The sequence below is a fragment of the Diorhabda sublineata genome, chromosome 5 (assembly GCF_026230105.1).
Source record: "Diorhabda sublineata isolate icDioSubl1.1 chromosome 5, icDioSubl1.1, whole genome shotgun sequence".
Taxonomy (NCBI): domain Eukaryota; kingdom Metazoa; phylum Arthropoda; class Insecta; order Coleoptera; family Chrysomelidae; genus Diorhabda; species Diorhabda sublineata.
The window spans coordinates 22,375,965-22,403,338 of NC_079478.1; the positions used below are offsets into that span (position 1 = coordinate 22,375,965).

General features: G+C 33.4%; 1 protein-coding gene across 2 annotated transcripts in view; it reads left to right on the forward strand.

The window, feature by feature from the left end:
* LOC130444258 (5-oxoprolinase) overlaps positions 1 to 27,374 on the forward strand; it is a 169,458-nt gene that overhangs the window by 48,244 nt on the left and 93,840 nt on the right. For both annotated transcript variants that reach the window (XM_056779321.1, XM_056779322.1), the window contains exons 7-10: positions 4,804 to 5,050; positions 10,122 to 10,329; positions 10,489 to 10,841; positions 15,899 to 16,254. In XM_056779321.1, coding sequence (XP_056635299.1) covers positions 4,804 to 5,050; positions 10,122 to 10,329; positions 10,489 to 10,841; positions 15,899 to 16,254 — 1,164 coding nt within the window. The remainder of the gene's footprint in view (positions 1 to 4,803; positions 5,051 to 10,121; positions 10,330 to 10,488; positions 10,842 to 15,898; positions 16,255 to 27,374) is intronic.

A 27,374-nucleotide genomic window follows, 5' to 3' on the forward strand; every position in this document is an offset into this window, starting at 1 on the left:
TATTTGATATATTATGTGACTGTTACTAGTTATTGAGAGTTTCAAGTGAATTTCTTCATCCGTCATATTATAAGTTTTACTTTCTGAGGCAGTTTTATTTGTAATATTGTTAACCCCTTGATATTCTCGTTAATTTTATTTCATAATTTTTTCCCCTCGTGATATTATTAACAATATCTTTAGTTTTTTATTAATGAGCCAGCATTCACATTAGTTCTGTGTAATTTGTGTGCGGCATACCTAAAGTAGGAGTTATTGTTACGAACATACAATTTCATTGGTTTTGTGGACAATGTGTTCATAAGAAACACTTACGGACAGTTGAATAAATCGACTACAATCCTTGTAAAACGGCTATTTCCAGAATTTCTTTCATTCTCGGGATTATTTTGGTTGCTAAACATTCGGCTTTGACGGAACCCGTTGTTAACGTCCTCCAATCTGTAGCTTTGAACGTGGTCAAAGCCTCGGAACATGTTAAAAGGATTTTACTTTTAATTAAAAACCACACACAGACGCAATTATAAAGGAAGCTGCGGTTATTGCAGAGAAAGTCGGACTGGAGGAGGACATTACATCAATGCCGCGTATTACGGGTTAACAACGTCATAGAAACAATCATCTAGTAGAAAGCCCCTTCATAATACTGGAAAAGATCTTTATACTATACAATTCTTGGATTCAATTATCATCTCCCTTGAAATACGTTTTGCTGAAGAAAACACGTCATCATTCGCATTATATAAGTTATTCCCGGCACAGATGTACAAACTTGTGAAACTTTACCGTACATAAAGAATGAAATCGAACTTTGACAGCAATTGTGGCACGATAGGCTTAATCTAATAAATCTAACAGCTATTGATGTCCTATAACAAACAAATTCCTTCTTTTCCGAAACAGAAAAAACATTAGAAATTTTGATTGCTTTACCATGCACGACTTGTACAGTAGAGCGGCCTCAGAAGACTAAAAACATGGCTAAGAAGCACCATGGCCGAAGATCGTTTTAATGGTCTAGTCATGATGAATGTACACAGAGCTATAATAAATAAAAACCTTCACAATTTTAATGCTTAAGTGGTTGAAAGTTTTGAAAAAGGTTTTCGTTGGCTATGTTTCAATTAAATATTATTTTTGTTAAAATAAATAATGATTACTGTATCTAAAAGTTTGATTTAGTTATTGTGATATCGAGGGCTTGTGAATTTTTATACATTGATATTAATATTAGAACCGTATTATAATCGTCATCGAGGCAAAGTGTAACGCTTCATGCTCTCGACTGTACCAGGCGTTCATATTTTTTATCCTCCATAATATTACCCCATTGCCCCTCCCTTAATCATAAGCTGGCGACACCCATAAGCGTACTTTTTGTTCGGATTTTGTGTGTCAACTTTTTTATTTTTAGTCAGCTAGGTTCATAATTTGGTTGAATTTAGAAATAATTTCTGCTTTTTTCTCTTTCGAGCAGCTTTGAATACTTAAATAATACCATTACCTTCTGTAAAATGAAAATTGTTTGCCTCTAACAAATCAAATAACTCCAAGCAGTTAAAGACGACTTGTGGCCATAAAAACAAAAAAATAAATACTTTTCAGAAACGAAAGTAGACGCAGCTCATTGCTATTTAATTTCAAAGTGTATTAGTTAGGTGAAAAATAATTGGAACAATTTTCTGGTTCTCATTGTTATCCTAAAGTTAGGAGTAATTTGAAGATCAGTAGTTTAGTCTTAGTCATTATTTCGTCTTTCTATAAAATCATCATTCAGATCTCAAAAAAAGATTTTAGTGATTTTCTTTTTTTACTTACTTCCTCTTCCCTGTCTTTTTCCTTTTGTTCTATATCAGGAATATGTTACCACTTGTTCATAATACTTTTTATTCGGATTTTGTGTGTCAACTTTTTTATTTTTAGTCAGCTAGGTTCATAATTCGGAACACTATGCGGCAGCTATAGTACATGCAAATTATGTAAATTATTGAATTAATCGAAATTTAAGTCCATGAGTCCCTTATATATACAAATACATAAATTGAAGCTAAAAAGGCGTATTAATGAAGTATAAAAAGTTAATTGGGACATGCAGTGATGAGTAATGAATGTAACCTAGAATTACGAAATTTTACAATATTGATTGAACCTTCCTTGTTACTTGATTCTCATTTAATATCATCTCCATTTTCATTATACACCGTACACTTAGTCTAACAGGCTTTTGTATTGTTTTTTTAATATAAAGTATCCAATTTTCTCTCACCGTTGAAGCAACAGCCACTTCACTTATATACTTAATTCGCTACATTCCTCCAATTTTGAGTCGAATTCACTTTGAAAATTATTTTCAATTGTTCTCAAGTTTAATAACAGGGAGAAAAGTTAAAGAAAATAATGATTACACATGCTAACTAAACTTAAAATTGGAACATTCAAGTATCTGAGAGTATTTTGCTTTAATCTATTTTTTATTTGCTAATTATTTCAATTGATCATTACTTAGCGGCTTGCAACTCCATAAATATGAAACAATATTCCGTAAGCTACGCGTTTATTTCTGCTATAACCTCCATCAAAATTTTTTCAAAATTCGTAATCTCGGGATACAATTTTAATTCAAATTTTTAGGTATTTAACACAACAAATTACTATAATTGTCACGTGTAAATTATTATTTTTTTCAAAAATAGATACTTTTTAAGATTGATTTTAAGTACTCGTATATTTGAAAATCAATATACATATATATATATATATATATATATATATATATATATATATATATATATATGTATATATATATGTATGTATATATATATATATATATATATATACATATATATATATATATATATATATATATATATATATATATATATATATATATATATATATATATATATATAGGATTAATATTATTTTGACTTCAATTTATCTTATGTTTTTATCTTCCCAGTTCGGCTTCAAAACGTGCTAAAGAATCAGCATAATAGTGGCAAGTTCTCGATTTTTTTTAAGAATTTTTAAATATGGAAACACTGACCATGGTCTTATTTCTTAGAAGAAAGGTTTTGAGGGAAGAATCAAGTCCTTTATTTCGACAGTATTTTTGGGTTATTATAGTGTATCCAAATTGCATCCACCATGACATATAGACTGAAAAATTCACATGGATCATGTTTGAGGAAACTGAAATTTTCCTTTGAATAGTGGGCTTGCGATAATTATGAAGCAAATGCGGAACACTTAGCAGAGTGTTTGTTCAGATATAACCTTTTTGGAAAATGTTGAATATCTTTTCATTTAAAATATTTACTTCGTTTCATAATATAATAAATCATAATCTCAATTCACAATCGAGGTCGGGCAAAATAATAGAATCAATTTTCTTGATGTCACATTATATGAAATTAATAATAATATAAGAACAGAATGGTATACGAAACCAAGTTGGTCGTCAAGATATTTGAACTTTAATTCATGTCATCCTCTGTCACCAAAAAGAACTGTGATAATAAGTTTGGCTGATAGATCTATCCAACTATCAGATCCTGAATTTAGATGCTTAGCTATTCAAAAAGCAAAAACTGCATTGAATGAAACGTTATCCCGAGAAAATCAGGAAAAGAAAAGAATAAACAGTTACTACAATCGAATAAAGAACAAAACAGAAAGAAAACATCAAAAAAAACATTATTTCAATAAATATAATATTAGAATAAGTCATAAAGAACATAATACATTATCCAAATATTTCACTAAATTGAAAGCTAAAACACCAAAAACCAAAAGAAGTAATGTTATATATCAAGTGCCTTGTACTAATTGTAACCCTGTGTACATAGTACAGACATCTCAGTATTTAGAAAATGGAGTAACCATGAAATATCAAAAAAAAAACAAAATCAATTATTAAGATTCAAAAATTTTTGAAACGGAATCCAATATACGAGAAAGAAAAGTTTTTTAGTGAAAATTTTTGTTTAACGCAGTTGAATGGCCGTGTTAATACTTTCACTCGTCATCATTTTCACACTCTATACGTCCACGCTTAAATATTTGAGGCTCTTCACTAGTACCAATTTCTCTTCATTTTTAGGTAACATTATTGAATCGTCTATAGCATTTTGAAAGTATATCAAAACGAGGCATACTTTTTGGTTTGTTTTCACTTTTCAGTTGTATATTTCTTTCTTTCCTAAAGCCGCTTTGCGATTCCTTTAATTGGTTCTCTATTATTTTCCTTTTTATGTTTCTGTGATACTCTCGTAAACTGTAAGCACCAAAATTAACAATGTTATTCCTATATAATTATCGTAGTCTATATTGTCATCTTCTTTAGACAATGATAAAATAATACCCATATCCCAATTTGTCGGAATTGTTCCTTCTATCCATATTCACACAACTTTGTTAGCGTGAGAAGACTCTTTTCTTTTGTAACATTTTTTATGTGATATTTAGTCTTAGCCTTCTGCATTACCTTTTTTTAGCTTCTGTACTACTTGTTTATTATCTTCTGTTTGTATAAGTTGTGAGTTATAAGCGTTTTTCATTTCTAGATGCCTTTCATATTATATTAGTGAAAAGTCATATTCAGTAGATACTAATGGATAAAACCGTTTTCTTCAGACGAGTATTCCGTCAGATTTACCTGCAATTTTGACAGGTGACACCAGAAACATAGCGACAAATAGTGTCGAACTTTACTTTTTAGAGAATTTTAAAAAATTACTTTTTAATTTTTCCGTCAAACCGCTCTCGTACCACCCTCGTACAAATAGCTTTTCTTTGTTGCAGATCTGGTATGTTTGTTGTGGGTCCAGAATCGGCAGGTGCTCATCCAGGTCCGGTATGTTATAAGAAAGGAGGACCGCTGACAGTAACTGATGCAAATTTAGCTTTAGGCAGACTATTGCCAGAGTACTTTCCAAATATATTTGGTTCGACTGAAGATTTACCTTTAGATAAAAAACTGACTCTAGACGAATTTTTGAAACTTACCGATAATATCAACGATTATATGAGGAAAGAGGAAAGAAACAGAGTAAGCAACATAATCAAATTATTTTTTGTAACTAGAAATAAAAAAAATACGAATGTAATTGCCTGTCTTATATTAATTAATCTGTTACCACATATAGAAATACCAAAGTTATGTTTCCTAAAATCTTTTTCATAATTTGTTCCGAGTGAAGGTTGAGGAATAAGGAGGATAATATGCTGCCTTATCTTACTTTTCTCTCATTATTATTATTTCCGTCAGTTCAGTTTGCTGGTATTGACGTTGTCGAATGCTTTGCTGTAGTTAATGAAGCCGATATCGTTGCAACAAAACTTGGTCTCCAAATAAGGTCTCTATAGAATCCTATTCGTCACGAAACACGTATGAGTATGGGTTAGTTATGTTTTTTTATGCAAATATGATATTTAACACTTTTGACAATGCTGAAAGTTATTTCAAGCTACACTGGAAATCACATAACAATATTTACATTTTTCGTTAATTCCTTTCTCTGCGCTTTATATTTTCCACTTTAACTATGACCTCGTTTGAACGCATTAATTCTCCTTTGAATTTGAGAGTTTATGGACTTCTTTAATCAAATCTCGCTAATAAAACTGGAAGGCCAACAGAAATAATTCATTTATATAATTGATTTCAAATTCTTTTGAATCATGTATATGCGTCAGTGATTAATAATTAAATTTCGGAAACAAGTCTTTTTACGATTTATGTTCACTACCAAAGTGCTTTAATTTTCACTCCAGAGAACATTTTGCTTATAATGAATCGAAATGGAAAATAGATACCTTTAATAAATAGTTATTTAATTAGCACTAAAATGAATATTTGGCTTCTAATGCTGATTATGTTCAATTGAATAGACCATGTGAAAATTGAATGATAATAACTAGTTCAAAGTAAGAGGTAGTTAAAATTTGAATACATGTCCTTATTATTAGTTATTGGTCAATATTTACTAATATCTGAAAACATCCTTATTAAATTTATAATAATAGTATGAAAAATTGAGATTCTTCTGAAGCAACAAAGCGTTGTCGAAATCGATATTTCAAGGGACTACGTTTTTTATTTTGGGAAAAGAATATAGTGAAAAGAAAAAGAAAACACATTTACAGTAAACAACGTAAAAAAGACAGCACTAAAACAACGTGCAAGTCTATAGAGAATAGATGACGATCCCATAATATGGATCGAAGAACTACACAGATTTGAACAAATTATTTTTTGAAGGGTTCAGTTCTTTGCAAAAACTGGCAAAATCGTAGGGATTCATAAATTGTAAGCTCAGTGTGCTTAAGGTCAAAGCCCCCATATATAACAATTATTTTGAACATATTACGTTTCAAGACTAACAATTAACTCATTAAACAAGACAACCCGATCTCAATATTCAGTGAAATAAAGTATAAATATTAAATTTCGAGTCGTACAATAAATTCTCTATTAGCGACCTTTCTGGGACTTTCCTTAAAGGTTTTCATAATAATAGTTGCGGCTTTTTCGTAATGTCATCCGTTCATCAACATGCATCAGAATTTTTTATAACATCTCGAAGTATCTACTGAGTGGTTTTTGCATTTTCCTCAGGAGCTATCGTCTAGAATTTTTCATAAGCACGAAGTCGTTCTTTGAAATCTTTGCTTTCCAAGTAGCCCTACAACTTTCGTGATATGTTGAAGGTTTTGAGGGTTTTCTTCGCTCTCATATGAAAATTTTATTTGATAATATGAGCGGAAAAATGAAAAAAGCCTCGTTGTCATCCAAAGAAATCTGCCAGAAGTCCTCCAATGTCTTCAATCAGTTCCAAAAACGTTCCAGCCGTCGAGCAGCAGAATGGTTTTAATGTAGAGCTTCCGAAGACTTCTTGTCATAGTGATTCTTGAGCGGTTAATATTCATAGGAGTTCTTATTGGTCCATAACTACTTCAATGGCAAAGGACCTTAATTTCTTGGAAGACTGGTCCATGGCTACTGAAATGCTTTGAAAGAAAAACACAACGGCAACCAAATACAAAATATCTCCTGAAAATATTCATATATCACTAAAACAAATGACCAATTATAACCTGCGATCCTCTATACAGTTGTTATAGTTAGAACTTGGAGATTATTAATAAAAAAGGCTATTTTTCACGGAAAAATGTAGTAAAGTTCATTTTCCAAATATGATTTGATACGACAATATTATTATTTATCAAAGTTCCTTTTTTCAGAGCTCAATATCTTCGTTATACATATAAATCTGCTAAACATTGTATAGTATCAGTTGAAATGAATAGTAAAAAATACGTTTTGATCGGACTTAAACAGAACGGCCGTTGTTCTCCCATGAAGCGATCTACTGTGATTGTTGAGACACCAATGTTAATGTTTATTGAAACAAACTAGAATTTTGTATATTTGATTGTTCAATCAAAGGAAAAATAACAGTTACAAGATAATTGTTGCTATACACGCTATCATATTCAACACTGGTTCGCTTTCAAGTCGGTCATCTTTCTTTCTCTTCAAATGTAGTCGCTTTCTTGCCATTTTCCCTTTAGTTTTCTAGCAATGATGAGTACTACTCTTCTGTTTCATCTTTTTAAAGATAGTCAATAAACACATGCCCATGACTATCCTACTTTTCCGGTAGATGGAACTGTCTCTGCCTTTATCTACTGCCTTGACTGTTTTTTTCATTTTAGGAATATAGTGGTTTGTCTATATTCCATCTACAGTTATAAATTGACATAAGATATACAACTCATTTTGCTTAAACTGCGTCAATAAGGTCTGGGATATGTTGATTCGAATGCGCTTTTGGTACTAAGTGAACAAATCCGGCACCTAAAGTGCTGGTGGCTCATGAATGCATAATTCTTAAATTATTACATATCTTCGTAAGCTCGATTCGACCAGTAGCATTTGATGAAATTTTTGCTGATTGTCCCAGTTTGTCGTCAGTCGAGCGACTACGTTTGAATTCAGCTGCCCAAAAGTTTACGATATTAAATGAAGGTTTAGTCTCAATACATGGTGTCTATCTCCTCTTCCTTTCCGTAGGTGAATTGGCTCTCAAAAACAGACATTTCTGATAACTCGACTCTCAATTTTTTTCTGTTCCACAAAATCTTCATAACGGCTTACTTGTACAATTATCAAACATATACCAAGCGTCTAAAATGGCTACTAATATTGATCTTCAGGTTGAGGTCAGAGACCTTTTAGACAATTCTCGTATAAGGATAAGTCAATGGGTAGTTCACTGGAGTACAATTTGGGTTTTTGAGAATCGAAAATTTTATTACATAGTTTAGCCATAGGATTATTTTACTGAGAATTTTTAATAATTTCACCAATTAAATACTCGTCAAAATCCAGTGCATCCTTTAATAATATCATCCCAACATGACAATCCTCCACTTATTCAATCGCACGTCCTCTACTGTTTCCGAATATTCTACCCTACTTAAAAATTTGGCCTCAATTTGATATTTATTTCTGCAAATTCATTAAGGAAGAAATCAGTTCCTATGTATTGCGATCAGTCTGAACTGCGGAGTGGTGAAAAGTACAATACGGATGCTTCAAAGACCGAAGTTGGAGTTGGATGCTCTGTAACATCACTATAAAAACACATCGGATCCTATAAATAATTCTTCTTTCTGAAGTGCAATATTACAAGCGTTTAAACATGTGCAACAGCATACAAATTCATGCTTAGCGAAATGCACAGATTCTGCATTAAATTCTATAAAAAATGCGTACTCCCGACATCCTTAGATATACATGACATAAATGAACTATTGAGAAATCAAAATACTTTCATAACTATTATATGGGTTCCTGCTTACGTTGGTATTATAGGTAACGAAAAAGCCTCGCAAAAGAAATTACTTCTCTCACATAACTAACCTCCAAATTTCTGGAGATTTGAAAACATACATAAAAAATCTAAATTGTGACACCAGGCAAAGTTATTGGAATCCTGTTATCTGCCTCACACATAGTTATCTAATGTCAAAATCTGTCCCATTAAATTGTCAGCATTGCCAAACGATGAGGATAGTAAAACATATTCTCTTAAATCAATCGGCTTGGTATAAAATCGAAATAATATATGTATATATATGTATGTACAATATTCCAGCAGATAGAGAATATGGTTTCATATACAGGGCTGAATTCATGCGACAAAATTCAAGAAGTGATTGCTCGTGTGAGATAAGTTAAGATAAGTCTTTCCTGTAACAAAATTTCCTCGTCCCACTACTTTCCGATTAGCTTTTTATTTTTTTTTTTAATTTCAGTAATACTAGAAACTTTAAATTCCATCATTTTCGTCCACTCGATAAGGAATAACTATCAGTATTTTCCTAAAATTCCTGTTACATTTCCAGCATTTATTATAAATCGTATTACATTGTATATTCTTACTGTTGTTGTAAATATTTTAAATTATGGTGTTATTGGTTCTGGGAGAAAATTAAGAATCAAAAATATTTTAAAATGAAACAAGGATTTATAGATATAATTCAATTTCATAAAACTTCTTAAAAAAAGTTTTGTTATGGAAGGGTTGCTAATTTCACTCCCGTATAATGTAACAGGAATATTGGAAAAATACCGTTGGTACCTTCACAGAATTTCATGTTTTTACCTTAACTGAAATTTTTTAATAAAAAAGTATTCAATTCAAGTTACCATATTTTGAAGATAATATTACGGAAAGGTGATGAGCAATCATCTCCTGAATTTAGAAGCACCTTATATATAATCAAAAATATTGGTCCCAACATAGTGACTTGAGGAATTTCAATTTCAATGTATTGCTTCTCACTTATGTACTTTCCAATTTCAATATATTGAGGTCTATTCAAATATGACTTGATAATATCCAGTGGCATACCCTTAAAACTCAAATTGTTTGTTTATTTCAATAATTGTTGATGATTATCAGGGTCAAAAGCTTTATACAAGTACAAAACAAAGCTATATCAACAATGAATGTGTGAATGGAAAAAAAATTCTAGTTGATGAAGAACTAAATTTAATAATTCTTTCCTTCTCTGATTAAATTCAACTATAGTATGTAAAATTATTTCAGAAGCCTATGCTGATTGAAGAGGTGGCTATGGGATTTATTAAAGTTGCAAATGAAGCGATGTGCAGACCTATTCGAGCTCTTACACAAGCCAAAGGTTATGATACAGCTCGACACGCTTTAGCTTGTTTTGGTGGTGCTGGAGGCCAACATGCTTGTGCTATTGCTAGATCATTGGGAATGACAACGGTGGTTGTACATAAATATGCAGGTATAGATATAGAAAGTTATATTAAATAAATTTCAATTTGAAGGTTCCAAAAACATCTATAATAACTGAATTATTAAAGCGTTTACATCTTTATAATATTATTTTAAAAATGTTAGTTGAACCTTTTCAATTCTTATTTAATTTGTTTGAATTTTTGAGGTATACTCTCCGCCTATGGTATGGCATTGGCTGATGTCGTATACGAAGCTCAGGAATCAAGTGCTTTGGTCTATTCTCCGGAGAATTTCTCATATTTTGATAAGCGGTTATTTGCTTTAGAAGAACAATGTAGAGCTGAATTATTACAAGGTTTTGATGAAAATAATATCTCTCTTGAACCATATTTACATTTACGATATGAGGGCACAGATTGTGCACTTATGTGTGGACCGGCTAAAACAGAAAATACAAGTCCAAAACATGGAGATTTCATGAAAAGTTTTTTAGATCGTTATCAGACAGAATTTGGTTTCGTTATTCAAGGACGAGTGATCATGGTCGATGACATTCGTGTAAGTATTTTATATATTACATTTTTTTTCAATTTAACGTCATTGTTTTATGACGTAGAATGTACAAAAACACTTGATAAACTGAAAACCTATGTTATCAGTACTGTTCCTAACTCGCCCATTGATATAGACCGTCAAGCCGGTCTTGTTATAATGTTATCGAAGCGTTTCCATTTGTATGTTGAGTCTGCTATTTTTTGTATTTTTTGTGAAATTTACCTTTTTATGTGACTATTTTTATAGGAAAAATTTATAGCAAGGTTTTTTGGTTTATTAACTGCAATCTAAAAATTTCAATCATTCGAATTTTCCAGAAAGCGTCTTGATATATAAAAAGAGAGTGCTGAAGCTGTAAGCTAGTCAACAATTAGATCTTACTGTATACATCGGGACAGTCACAAGTGAAAACAAAAGTGTATTTGAATAAATTAGATGTTGAGTGTATAATTGATTATTAGTGAATAGTTTAGGGTTTGAGCTTTTTTATTTAGCTAATACAAAATCAGAATTATTTGTTTCCAAAAAAGGGCTACTTTTAGGATGAGACTCATGCCCTGTATATATGTGGATATTGGGGTATCATATATCCTGCAACTTGAAGGATCTAATGGCTGCTTGGCTATCGGACAGGATGTGATCTTCTGTTTGCGATAGTTCCTATCTGGATTGAACTCACACATTTTTCGATTACATAAGTTTCTGCTTAAAAAATGCCTGTTCTGTCTGCTGCTTTAAATCCGTCCGGTTACCATTTAATGGCATTCTTTTTCGGTATTTTGTCCTGAGAAATGTCCCCAAAAAATCGATCCTAGGAAAAAATTGTGGAGAACAAAAATTGTAGGAAATTTAATTTTAAACAACTTTTGTGATAACTATTTTTCGTTGAAAAATGAAAATAAACGAGTTATTAAAGAGACAAAAAATAACCTTTTAAATTAAGATAGCGGATGCAGCAACAAGTGTGGTATCTCTACTTTTTGACTTTAAGCTACCAGTAACCTCCTTCTCCAACGAATTCCGAAGGAAATTTGCTGATTAGAATTTTCGTGAATCTAAATGACTAATCCGATTGGGATAATTAGATTTTCTGGAAGAAATAGTAGAATAAGATACAGGAAAAGTAGAAAACTTGAAGTGGAAAATCAAAAAAATAAGCGATAACAGATAAATAGTGGGAGAAGCTTAGATAGTTAGATGATAGTTTCAAATTTGCGAAAATTACATAGTATTAATATAGTAGGCCTTAGGCATCCGTGTGAAATATCACCAATTTAGATTGAAGTTATTCCTAATGTGGATTCTCCATTACTAAAACGTTGATAATGTTCTATGTTTTTTATTTCATATATAATTAATCAAGTTGATTGCTTTCAAGAAGTCTTGGTGCATATGGTAATGGAAGGTGCTGTAGATGTTGATATTTTTATTACGAATCGTTTTGATTTTGATGTTAAGGATATGTTCGATTTGATATACTTATATAATATCCAGATACGTAGATCTGCTATCCTCACGTATTCAGAAAAATAATTTCACCCTCTTCCACAAAAACAGTCGTTCCCAATATTATTTACTTTTATTCTCTCAAAGTGTTCACTTAAGTGATAATGTCCTGTCAGAAACCCTTAGGTTAATGTATTCATTTGATCTTTCACGATCTTGGTTTCCGTGGAACAGATTCGAGTATTTTAGATCAGACATAGGATAATCCTATTGGGCTCTCAACTTTATTCCGTTTTAAGTCCCCCCAGAACGGTTCCAGCCCAGTGAATGGAGTGTAAGTCCCGCGATTTCTCTAGATTATTAACTTTGTCGTTTCTATGGAGAAGTGAATGTTTACATGTGTGCTGTCACCAGATTAGAAAAACATTGTTTTCTTTACCTATTTCATTTAGTATTTCTAGGCATTCCATGATAAGTTTGGCCTTGAATTATATTTATTTTTATTACTTCTCTAGCTTTTATAACTATCATAGAGAATTATTACATCATTTTTCGCGCAGGTCCTGTCCAAATTAAATTGACTAGAGCTTTTACTCGGCGAAGTGTCTATTGGTACCCTCCACGGAAAAATCCTCTAATTTCAACCATGGAGATACGAACATTTTTAAAGAAATGAGCCGAATGAAGCGTGTCTCTAATTTCAGCCGTGAATGTTAGAATAGTAAGCTTGAACTCACGGATGAATACTGTCCAATCATTTAGAACGAATTATACAAAAAATTTATTAATAAATAATTTGATTGTGAGAATAACCTTAGTGATTATTAATTGATGATAGTGGTATGTATATCTCGCAATTTTTCTCTAAATCTTATTCTAAGCTTGCTGATAGTGCACAAGGTTACACGAGTGACTAATATCCGTGACACTTGGATACGGGTGATTAGGTTAAGTTAGGTTAGTTTCGTTTTAAAAGTGAATTTGGATCATAAGATTTAGAGACACGGAAAAAAGCTTCATTCTGTTCCGTTTATATAAAAATGTCCGGGTCTCTAGGGTAAACTTGATGGGCACGGATTTTTCGTGGAGGGTGACGATTTCGGATCACGCGATAACACTTACAAATACGGAAAACGTACTGTAAAAATTTCCGTGTCTCTAAGAGCCACGGAAATTTCCGTGGAAAATGCCAAGAGCAGCACCGCTTACTTGGAAGGTGCTGCAGAAGGTGAAGGATGGGTTCCTACATTTAATTAACGTCTTTTGCAAAGTCAATCGTTACTTAATATTGCGATAATAAATGGAACTAATGTTACACATTATTGTTTGATTTGATCAGGAAATGTAGTGTTATTTGAAATTACAGAAATGGTATCCTATTGAAGATATTGAAATCGTATTTTGTTGGTCACTCTTTGTATATTGTATTTAGTCAATCGCTACGTTTTTATCCAGTAGAAATGAATACTACATTATTTATTTCGAACTTTATTGCGGTCCAAAAATTAATGTGGTCGTGTTCAAAATATACTCAAAACCACGTTGTCATAAAATGTGATAGGTTCTTCAGGTGATCACAGAGCTGAAATTTCGCAATTAATTTATTGAATATTTATAAAAAGATGAGTTGTCGGATAATATCAAAAATTCATTTTCTCTATCCCCTTTTCTCTTTTTCTCTTCCAAATATTGGAGCTGTGTTGGATGAACAAAGGTAGGGTTATTTCATCAGTATGTAAATAGGTATGAAAGCGGTTTTTAGGAGATTACTGCCAGGGTTTGAAGCGCAAATATATAAATGATGAGCTGTACCCTTTTGTTTTTTTTGAATAACTCAATAAAGCTATTTGTTACTGGAGGTTCATTATTTGATTTTTTACTGATAATTGATAGCTACCGTTCCTGAAAACAAAGGGTGATGAATAAATGAACAGGAATCGTTAGAAATATTCAATTTTTCTAATTGATAATGTAGGAGCTCTATTTTCTGATTCGAAAGTATTTAGGTGGGATTCATGTCTAGAAGTATTTGGAAACGTATTTTTATGTGCTCACGCATTTTCTTGATATAATCAATTACTTCGAGGCACTGTTGTGTTGTAAGATGTTTTCCGTTAATGATGATGTTATTTCGATGAATCTACCGAAAAGCGTTCTTTCAAAGACATTAAATAATAGCGACAGGATACTTATTGATCTGCACGCTTTGTTGTTTTATGTCCTGATAACAACGATTTATGCGTACGCTCATTGTATTGGATTCGATTGTATAAAATAATGGTGAAGTAGGTTTCGTATATGTAGAAATAGTTTTCTTAGAATGTGTTATGGGCTGTTGCAAAATATAAAATGGTTCTTATTCTTATCTATAACTTTTTAGATGGTCTAATGATGTGGTTATTACATTACCAACACTCATTGAAAGTTAATGCTTGGGCAGGAACTTTAGGTAGCAAATCAGTTATTACATACTACTTGTAAATTTAAATAGTGATATGTATCTGAATTCTTTAAGAAACCATTCGAGATATCAGAAGACATTTTGATAGAATGTGTCGTAATTGGTTGATTGATTGATAGAGGTGCAGAAGCTCCGATTCATTGGCCTCCTCAGTTATGCGATTTTAATACCTTGGATTACACAGTTTGGTCGTATCTTAAAGAAAAAATTTATGCTACAGAGGTAAATTCACCTCAAGAATGGAAAAACAGAATTCAACAGAATTCAAGCAAGAAGCTTATATATAACTAACACGCGACGTATAAATTTCCATGCGCGAACCAGGGAAGCTCCAAGTTTGTTTCCAACGACTGGCCTTGCGATTTATTTAGGATCATCGCAAAAGCCAGATGTACCGGAAATTGTAAACGTTTAAAATCGAATGATAAATCCTTTATGATTGTTGCCTCAATGACGTTTTTCATCACATTTTTCACAGACACATTTTAAACCATCTCTGGAATTCCAGAAATAATTTAAGATCAGAATTAGCCAAATTGGTCCAGCCGTTCTCGAGTTTTAGTGAGACTCACGAAGAGCAAATTTATTTAGTTTTGTTGTCTGGTGTTTTATCATCATTATAAGTATTACTTATATTTTGTGTTTTCAAGTTTTATTATGGATACCTCTGAAAGTGACTCATCTAAGACGCGGCCTGTCATACAACAGGTCGTATGAAGATATCTTAACGCTTCTAATATAGTAGACGGATCTATCCGCCAAATCGTTGCCGGGGCCTTTACTGAAATCAGATCGGAAAGTAATGTTTTCATTTAGTAGCTCTGTTTGGTCATATATTCGGAGAACCTCATCGTTTTACCTTCTTTGTTTCATTGTAGATCACTATGAGCATTTATCGTAATCCCAAGGAGCATAGTTTTTGACCAGGTGTCCATATCAACTCGAACACGTGGTGTAGGACGATTTAGAAAGATCGAGTTATTTGTCGATATAGATACATAAACAGAATTTTTTGGTAAATACTTACCTCATATTTAATATTGGTGAGCATGGCAACAAAAAATTGCAAAATTCTGTCCCCATGAAAGAATCATTATTTTAATAATACTGACGTATTTGAAAGAAATAATGTATGATTGTTATTATTTTTTAGGTAAGAGGTATTGGAAGGAGTGATTTAGAAGGGGAGCAAGAAATTGAAACATCAACCTTAGACGCTCAGCATAAATCTGTTACTAAAGTTTATTTCGAAGGTGGTTACCAAAAAACTAAAGTTTACCTACTCCGAGAATTAAAAGCCCAACAACGTTTGCAAGGACCTGCTATTATTATGGATCAGTTAAGCACGATATTAGTCGAACCAGATTGCACTGCAATTATCACTAAACACGGCGACATTAAAATAATAATCGGATCAGGAAAATTGAAAAAAATCGGTACAGAACTGGATTCCGTTCAACTGAGTATTTTTAGTCACCGCTTTATGAGTATTGCAGAACAAATGGGAAGGTAAGTTTTAATGCGATTTTTTATCCAAATATTTCCTGTCATTCCGGTAAAATTTTGGTATTCCTGAGAATAATAAAAGATGCTTATATACAAGTCGATTCAAGTTAACTTACCTAATAACAAAGTTGCTTATTTTTAGGCTATCTAATCTTGAAGTTAAAAACTTCAAACCGGCTTTTGCGATTTGACATGATTTGTTGTGGTCACAAAATATTATTTGAAAAAGATTTCGAGGAAATAATAAAAGCATATTTCATATTTTGCAAAAAACGGTTAAATTTTCATAAAAGTATCTACATATGGAGAGCAATTTCAGCAGTTTTTGTGACATACTTATTATTTTTATTCAGTTCAAATAATTTTTTTGTAATTCAAACTTATACGAATTATGAAAATAAAAAGTCCACGATGGATGATGAACAGAACATTTCACCACCTCCTGTCATTATGACAGCTCTTAATTGTATTTTGTGTAACATATTCTCTTTATTCTTCCCTCTCTTCCTACGATTCCGGGAGGTCTTCACTTCCTCACTTCACTTCTCGTGAAAGGTTAGCTCCGATGACTTATACACCTTCTGTAGTCGTTACCATCTCTATAGATGTCCTCGATGTTTAAAAAGCCACTTCTTCATAAAATTGGAGATACCGTGCCGGGAGGCTTCCTCTTTTAAGTTGACTCAAGTCATAAGATCTTTTTTTGGATTTTGTGGATTTTCTTTAGCGCATCTAGTCAGTTGCCATCATGCTCTGGTCGACACAACGAACCTTCCGCATTCGTTTTGAAATTTCTCTTCACAAACTTGTTCCTGGTCGTAATTCAATTCTGTCGTGGCTTACCTCATTTCGGGAGTGCTGCTAAGTCCAGACCTGGACATCAAAGTACCACCAGAAATCTGGAAAATGTCGAAAGAGTGAGGCAGTCAATTCTGCGTTCTCCTCGGCGCTCCGCTCGCAAACATGCAGCTGCTCTGGGAATTTGTGACATCACTGTTCGGCCGAATTCTCCATGAAAACCTGTGAAATGCTGTTTGACAACCTGCCTCAAGATGCGGTCGTTTTATTCAGTGACGAGGCTCAACAAACAAAACATGCGTTATTGGAGTGGTGAACGTGACTCTACCAGAAGCCACTTCATTGCGAACGAGTTACTGTTTGGTGTGCGATATCGGTAATGGGAATAATTGGTCCTTATTTTTTTGAAGAAAACGAACATGCAGTTACCGTGAATGCAGCTCGAGTTACAGAAACACGATCGAGGAATCTTTTCTTCCAAGCCTCGAATAAATGAACATTGGGCACGTGTGCTTTCAGCAAGATGGAGCCACAGCACACACAACACGAGGCCCAATAGATTTGCTGCGACATTTCCCCGGCCGCCTCATCTCTCTCAGAAGTGATCTTCTACTGCCGGCACGCTCTCCAGATTTGGCTCAATCTCTGGTTTATGACATTCGACCACTGCCCATTGCTCACCTGAAGAACAACATTCGTGATGCCGTTGCCAACTTCCGAAATCGCCTAAATCAGTGTATACACAATGGAGGTTGCCATTTAACAGATATCATTTTCACCCTTGAATGGAAAAAATCTTGGGACATTGTATTTTCAAATAAAAAAATAATTAAAACAATATCTGAAGCACTTTTCAATCAAGTTTTTAACGGTCACAGCGCTGTGAACATGGATAGATTAGGTCAAGGGTATGAAGAAAGGAGAAAAGAGAGGCCAGGTTGGACGTGCGAGATTTTGAGTGTTCAAGTGTTTAAGGCAATGCGGTAATTATGTAACAACTTGATATGGGAAAATAAATTTTTCCAAAACCGAAACCTGTATGCTTCCTACAGTGTTACCCGACCTGACCGATCGGAATATTCGTTTATTTCGATGATTTCTGTTTAATTGTGTTCAATATCAAGTTTGGACATTTTCTTGAGAATGATAAGTAGGTATAGGAGATAATTAATGCTCCCCGTATTAGTTAAAAATGCTTTGTATTTAAGGCACTAGCCCAATTGTTATAATTAATATAAATATAGAGTGAAATACATATTTAAATTAATCGGTTTTTCCCAAGAGTCGTCAGCAACAGTTTCGTTACTTCCCACAAAAATAAAATTGCTTTTATTATTTCTTTTATCAATATATTACTACAGAATTACTTTTCCTCTGCTATACCAGTCGTGCAGTACAATTTTTTACACAAATCACGTAATAGTTAAGGAATATCAAGAAGTTTAATGGCGTATTGTTTCTTGTAACACTACATTCCATTTCATTCCAAATTAGTTAATTGGGTTTATGTCACAGCGATAATATGGTAACACAACATTATAATCTTGAATGGTAACTGGCATGGTCCATAATTATTACAGAATTGGTCGTTAATCATCAGGCAATTGAAATATTCCGTAAAAACATCAGCAGTCAATATCAGTAATAATAATATTTGAGATATGGCGACATTAGTGTAAATATGTCAAATCTAACCTTGCTATGATAAAGTTTAACATTTTTAATGGTGGACGTACTCAAAACGTGTTGTTTGTTATACGAGTAATATTTGGGTTATTTGCAAATACTTTAATCATTCATCTTGGTCAAAAAATGGAATTAAATTGCGATCATTTTCGTGTGATGATTTTCTATGACTTTCGATATGGATGGACCAACAGCAACAAAATCAGGGAAACAAATCGCAGACGAATCATTCTTTACAACGCTAGCTCTCACACATCACTTTTAAAAACGATTTGGACGGTCAAGAAATAGAATTGATGGGCACCCTATTATTTCTTATCATTTGCGCAGATCAAAAATAAATTGGTAGGTCAAAGTTTTTCGTTCAAATCACATGGAGATACCTCAATCGGATTGGAAAAAATGCTTCTACAAGTAGTTTAAACGCATGCAAAAGTGTATTGATCTTAGGAAGAATATTTTGAGAAATAATGATGCTGTATCCAATTATATATATTTGTCCATCTCACAACTTAAGAAGCAACCGTCGTTGTTTATATTGTCAAACATTTTTTTGAACATGTTTTCTATTCCCCCATGTTTCATCCAGAGAAAATATATTTTTATCTTCCCTCTTGAGTTTGGTAATTTTTGTCAAATATTACCTCCTTCAATGAATGATTTCATCTTTTTCTATCAGCTCAGACTCTCTATCATACTCATCTCAAAAGGAATATAATTCATATTATCAACAAATTTTTCCTTCCATTAATGTTTACTTACTTCCTCTTTTTTTCTTGTATAATTGTAACTTTTTTTCAATGGGTATTTTCCATTGACCCTTTAGATGCCACTTTAACTTCCGTTGCAAATAACTAGATCATGTTTGATAACTTTCTTCAAGCAGTTCAATGAAATATCTATCAACAAGAGCGTCATGTACATCTTTTGTACAACTCCAAAACTTTTATTGTCACGATTAAATTACAGTTTAATATAACAAGGCTGTAATTAGACGTTTGTGTCATTTTTATTGTACAGTTGATAAAAATCTTTCTTCATTACCTATTATTACCAAACTGACAGTTATGCGAATCATATTCACAAGACTATATAAATATCAATAAAAATCTCTCTCTAAAATCTCTCATAGAGAATGTCTCAAATAATGTCGGTTTCCAATGTTCACTTTGTTTAACGAATAATCATATTATATGATATATATATGTTACCGGCAATGTGTATAATCCGGTATTGTATACAATACCTAGGCAATGTATAGAATACCTAAAACGGGCAGGTAAAGTATGAAATAGAATTTATTTTACACTTTACCTAGGTATTCTATACAATGCCAAACTTGCAGCAGGTAATGTAATACTCGAACGCAATTGTGGTTATTACAAACAAATAAGTACGGTAAGCTTCATAGAACCCTGACACCCTTCCTAGAGGCGCCATTTCAAGCATTAATGGAAGTGAATCGTTTTAGCATGACCGTTCACTCGCGAGTGTACGCCGCACGCGGGTATCCTTTGCAAATAAAATTAAATCCTTTGACAAGAGACGGCTCGGCGCCAAGGCGGCGCGATCAATGTAAGTTCGTTTAGATAATGTCGGTACACCCGAACGCAATTGTGTTTAATAAAACAAAATACGAATAAAAATTATCGGGACACACAAACTAGGTGCAAAGATAATTTTAATCAAAAATATGCGAAAGTAGGTAAATTCAAAGTAAAATTACACCATAATTCTTCATCACTCGAACTGTCAGAGTTACTACCACCCGTATTTTTAATAAGAGAGCCATTATCACACTCTGAATCCAAAACAAAATATTTAGGTACTTATTTTCTTCTGTAAATGCGTGAACTACGTATACTTATGTTCCACATAAATGTGGAATTACCTTTTTTATTAATACTTTCTTTTAGTTTGACTTACGGCTGGAGCGTCTGTAGGTTGCTACGGAGGTAAGTACATAGGTGTAATTTATCCAGAATCTTATCAAATGTCGGATTTTTTGAGGATAAATTCAATTCGTAGTACAACAGTTCACAAACACAATCTTTCACTACGGAGGCGCTTCGATATAAAACTGTCAATTTCACTTTCGGGTGTACGCCGCACGCGGTAGCCTTTGTAAATAAAATTAAATCCTTTGACAAGAGGCGGCGCGGGCGCGGCGGGCGGGTGGCCGGTCAGGTCAAAGGAGCCGCCGCTTGAGAAAAAGGATACCGCGGGCGGCCGGTCAGGTCAAAGGAGCCGCCGCTTGAGAAAAAGGATACCGCGAGCGGGCGGCCTTTCAGGTCAAAGGAGCCGCCGCCGCCGCTTGAGAAAAAGGATACCGCGACACTATTTAAGCAAACAGCCGCATTTCTCCATTTCATTTCGCGACATGCGATGATACTGTTAACACGTGTATTGAGCTATTTGCGTCATAGTTATTATTTTTGCTAATTTTCGTCAGGTAGGAAAGTAATTTAATTTATCAAAAAATGGCGGCCGAACAACGAATAGCTGAGATGGAAGAAAGATTTTATTCACAATTACAAATAAAAAAAGAAGCAGCAAATACAAAAAATCGCAAGTTTATTGAAAAAAATCGTTATGAACAATTGATAGAAGAAACAAAAAATGCAAAAACGGCTGAAAAAAAGGCTTCTCGAGATTACTGGTTATTGAAGCATTATGATGTTATAAATGTTGGTCAGAAAGATAAGTTGATTTTTCCTGTGGATGCTATTACAAATAACAATATTATATACTACGTTGCTGATACTGAATTATTTCAAATACTTCACGACGCACATCAAAGTATCGGCCATGGAGGACGAGACAGAATGCTGAAGGAGCTTTCCTCAAGATAAAAGAATATAACTCGCCACGATGTTGAACTATTTTTGCAACTTTGCGAACCTTGTCAGCAAAAACAAAAAGGACTAAAAAAAGGGATTGTCGTGAAGCCCATACTTTCAACAGAATTTAATTCTCGCTGTCAAGTAGATTTGATAGACTATCAATCTCATCCAGACCGGGATTATAAATTCATAATGGTCTATCAGGATCATCTCACAAAGTTTGTCATATTAAGAGCCCTGAAAACAAAACGCGCTGAGGAAGTAGCGTCCAATTTACTGGATATTTTTACACTGATTGGTGCACCAGCCATCTTACAATCGGACAACGGTCGAGAATTCGCAAATCGAGTGGTCTTAAAATATACTGGCCGAACTTAAAAATTGTGCATGGCAAGCCTAGACATTCCCAAAGTCAAGGGAGTGTCGAAAGAGCTAACCAGGACATTGAAAACATGCTTACAACTTGGATGCAAAATAACGATAGCGAACGTTGGAGTGATGGTCTGCGATTTGTACAACTCATGAAGAATAGGGCGTTTCACTCAGGAATCAAAAGAACACCTTATGAAGCTCTTTTTGGGTCGAAAATAAAAGTTGGCATATCTTTGCCTTTTGAGGATACTCACAACCTGGAGAGCGAAGAAGATTTAGAAAAAGTGATGAAGTCATCTTCAGAATCTGTAATAGATGCGGCTGAGACATCAGAAACTGAAACAGCTGACACTCAACCTCTACAGGCACCAGATCAACAAAACGATGCACTTGATAGTTTTAACATCGATAAGGAAGCTTCAAATGTCCAAAGTGCGCATGATGAACACATGGCTATCCCAAATACTAAGAATGTTGTTGAGCCTACGAATGTCGAAAATCTTCCTTGTGAGGTAAATGATCAAGCGTTACATGATCCGAATTTGGTATCAGTACGAGAGGAGTCATTGAGTTGTGCACTTATATGCTGTGTTTGTTCCGAGGAGACAACAGGTGGCCATTCGTGCAGAATGTGCAATAGGCCTATTGATTCTATTTGTGCTGCCCCGGAAGAAAATATTGCGGAAGGTTTTGGATCCAAAGTTGCTTGTCCTTTATGCGCAAAAAACGCCTTTTCGATAAAAAACCGCATCAGAGCCAAAGAGAATTTGATAGTACAAGCTCAGAAAATGCTTAAAACTTCTGAAAAAAAATTCCCTCCCGTATCGTTGGGTACCACTGTACGCATTCCTGTTCCAGAAGTCGATAGAGGTCGTGGTGATGCTCGCAATATACGGGCTGTAGTATTACACAAAACTGATGACGATCTATATCAACTAGGCACAAAGCAAGGCGTTGTCAAGACATTGTATTCAAGACAACAGTTCACTGTTTGCCATCAGAAATTACTGCAAGAAGAAGACGTCCCCAATCTGGAAACGACACTCCGTACAGTTGCGACTTTTCAATCTACGGGGACAGGACAGGGCTTTGTGAAATGTAGCTGCAAAAAAAACTGTGACTCTAAAAAGTGTTCCTGTGTCAAAAGTAAGGCTCTGGGCTCTTCAAAGTGCCATAATAGTTTGTCGTGTAAGAATAAATAAAACCTACTTTTACTTAAAATTGTGAATGCCTATTAGACCTACTTTTTGTTATAAAGAGAATTGTTTTGTTTGTGAAGTTCAATTACAAAATTACTTAAATTATGTTAAAAGATACTTGTAATGTTATGTTACAAACCAGAAGAATTTTAAGTTTCCCGTTATTTTTTTGTGATTTTAAAGTTGATAATAAAGTTTATTTCAAGTAAATACAACATGTTTTATTTGTCCGCTATTTGATAAGTGTCTGTTAAGATTTATTGATATTAACCGGCTTACCTTACTGGCCGGTAACATATATATATGTATATATATATATATATATATATATATATATATATATATATATATATGTATATAATGACTATAATAGTCATATTCTATGGTTGCAATCCAACGTTAGGCCAGCTCTTTGAGACCTTGATAAAACCATTCTTTGGAATTAGATGAAAAAATTGTCGCACTGCTTTTTCAATTTCTTTTTAGTACACAATTTTTCCCATGCAAGAATATCGCCATGAATATGAATAAATTGCAATCTGACAATGCAAGGTCCGGGCTAAATGCTGGATGTGGTAGGGGTTCAATAGCATCAAGTTCTTCGATTTTATGCCGCGTAACCCCGCAATATACCCCGCAAAAACTTCTAAACCCTTACAAGCCACAGATTAGTCCATTTTTAGAATATTGCTTGCACATTTGGAGCTCAGATCTCAAGCATTCCCCGAAGATGTTCGACTCAATACAGAAGCTATTCGATTTATTGGGAACTTGGACAGCTTAGAGCATAGAAGAAAAGTTATCGACCTGACTCTGTTTTACCGATACTACCACGGCAAATGCTCTTCCAAGCTGGTTAACATAATCCTGCCTAGGGCAGTTTTTACAAGACCTACTTCACAGGCAGACTTGACTCATGAACTCTGAGCTCGTCTGCAGATGCTCAGAACTTCAATTTATCGTGAGTCATTTCTTTCGAGAAGTTCAAGATTTTGGAATCAGCTACCAAGGCACGTCTTTCCCGAACACTACAACCTAAGTTAAAAATTTTACCCTCTTGTGCTTGCTTTTTATTTAAAAAAAAACTTTGTAGTATGTGGTTAAGCATTGTTATATTGCAAGAAAACCCACTTTCGATTTATTAAACCTGTATATTTCTCTAATAAAACCTCATATATTCGTGTCAGATCTCGACCATGCACATCGGAATTGAAATCTCGACCATCTGGAATAATTTCGACGTACAGTAAACCTTCATAATTCCACCAGACACACAACAAGACTGAGCGCTAAAATAGACTTCTCTTTGCGACCGCTTCTGGTAATTATCATCTGTCTAACTACTGATTTCCCATATTCGGGATCATCTTTCGGCAGATCAAGGAGCTGTTTACACACCACACGCGAGTTCTCGCTTGAATTTCAGTTAATTTGTGTGGCATCATTCAATAATGTTACCTAACGATTTTAAATGGCGATTTATGTTATCTTCAGAAAGTCAAAGGAAGATAATCGGCGAGTGCTGATATGAGGCTAGCTTTGCACTGATTCCCTTGTAACCTCAATGTCCCAAGCAATCGGACCTGGGCATGAACGATCTTCAAGCGTTAAATCTCCATTATTAAAACGATGAAACCAACGTTCATTAATTGTGTCTTCATCTTTAATTTCACATATTTTACTTGCTGCCACGGCTGCTTTTTTACTTTTGTTTCCAATAATGTCTCAACAATACATGAATTTCATATTGGTCGTATTCCATACTATTTATAATGAAAAAATACGGCGCCCTCAATAAAAAAACAGTGAATGACTTGAAATAAGTGAAGCAATTTATTGTACTCATCATATAATTAGAGACTAGTCTCAAAAAGCTATGGCATGTTTAAAGTAAGGCTTAAGAATTTATATTGAAAACCGGCATTACCTATGAGACACCCTTTCTGTGTATTAAAAATTTTAATATGCTTCGTTATGTTGAATTATAAATATTTTCAAGCTGTTTACAGGGTGTTTCAAAAAAGGTGATGCCGACTCTAGGGTAAATAGAAACCTGAGAAATATTCGGGGATTGCGCAGTAAAAAATACACATTGACGATTTTGCCGCAACTACTGGCAATTTTGTATTGAAATTTTAAACGAATTTATTCTGGAAGCTGATACATCTAATGAATTTGTTTTTATATCTGACTCTCATAGAAGGCGCTAGTTCACGGTTCGTACCAAGTAGTATTGAAGAAACTTTTTCAATATTAGATTTATTAAGCAAAATTTTAAGTGAACTTAAATATCATTTAATTTCACACCAAATAGGCATTCTTGATAAAATTTGATATTGTGTACCTTTTTTGAAATATATTTTTCAAAATTATGAAGTAATAACCGATACTGGTATGTAGTATTGATAAAGTGCATTATGCGAAATGAAAATTTTTTCTTGTGTAAATGAGACTCCATCGATAAAACCGATCCATTTAAAAAAATTGGCACTGATGGCTTTCGTTCTTGTAACGTTTCACAAAAATCCAGTCTTATCAGTAAAGGCTTATTTTAGTCTGAGGAATAATGTCATAGGCGTGTGTGAAGTCCTTTAACAGACAACTTGTATAGTTAGAGCTTTTTCATGTCCTTAATCCTACTTATTTTCCGTCAATATTGAAGAATTTTTTAGAACTTGTTTTTCTTAAGAAAGAAAATACTATACGTCAATGAATCCAATTGTATTTGTTTATTTTTGTCAAAGGGAAAGATATAAAAACAAAAGGTTACTTTATCCAGCTTCAGTGAAATATACCGTTTCCAGTGGGAAAGGAGTATAAAGAAAAACGAACAAGGAGTGGCTCCAATGATGTCCCTCACACAAAATCTTACACTTAGCTATGAACTCCATACAAATGCATGGGGTTTGTAAATTCGACCGACAACGCTCTACCACAGATAGATCTCAATAAATGATTTATTTTGATATAGGAATACAAACCCTTACGGGGCCTAGTTGATGAGATATAGGGTGTTCAAAATTTTAAATCAAAATAAAAAATTTGCCATAAATCAAGAACAATTTTTTTTTCAATTTTGTGATCAATATTTTCCTAAATAAAGTAATATTTTGACATAAACAAACTTTGGAAAAATTCAACCAGTGGCGCGCTGTCAGGGTTAGTTGTCACTTTTATCACCCTATTTTTTACGCCACTGGAGGAAATTCTTCTTTTAATTTTGTTTTAATTTGCCTGATTATTTTTGGTTAAAAAATTAATGACCTTCAAAGGAGCTAAAATGAAAGGTGTTGATGAAATTTGTTTCTAAACAAAAGTCTGCAAGCACCTAATAATTTACAAATTAATTAATTATTCATAATCTCAATTTCAAACAAAAATGTATTACAATAATAACAAAATTTTCAATGAAAATAAAAATAATAATACCACAAATTAAATTTAAAGAACACTGCATTAACAAAATTGACAAAGTTACAGTAGTTGTTGATACTGTTGGTTACTTACTTCAATACATTTATTACATAGTTTTGTCATTGAAAAACGTGTCTTTGAGAATAAATCTGGATGTGATTGAATTATTTGTGCCGCAGCTTGAATATTAGCAATTAGATCTTGTTCAGATTCGATAATTGTTTCGTACACTAAGGAATAGCACCATATAAAAAATCGATAGGATTCAAGTCAGGTGGTCTTTAAGGCCAACAATTGCGTCCACCCCGACCAATCCATTTTTCTCTAAAACGTCTGTTTAAGTAATTTCTTGCCGCTGCAGCAAAATGACCAGATGCCCCACCAGGGATGGAATTTTCAATTATAAAAATAGTCATGTTTGGGATGAAAAAAATTCGCACTTAGTTCGTGAAAGGGGATTTTTGGAAAAAATGTTGGATGAATTGTTGGCGAATGTACCGTTAAATATTAGACAATACATGTGGTTTCAACGCGATGGGGCATCTGTTCATTTTGCTAACTTTTGTTTAGAGGCAAATGAACACCGTTCATTTTAGCTCCATAAAAGGTTATTAGTTTTCTAACTAGGAATAATCAGGCAATTTAAAACAAAATTAGAAAAAGAACTTGCTCCAGGGGCGTGCGTAAAAAATAGGTTAAATTTTTCCAAACTTTGTTTATGTCAAAATATTACTTTATTAAGATATTGATTACAAAATTTGAAAAAAAAATTAAAGATTTTCTTGATTTATGGCAAATTTTTGATTTTGAT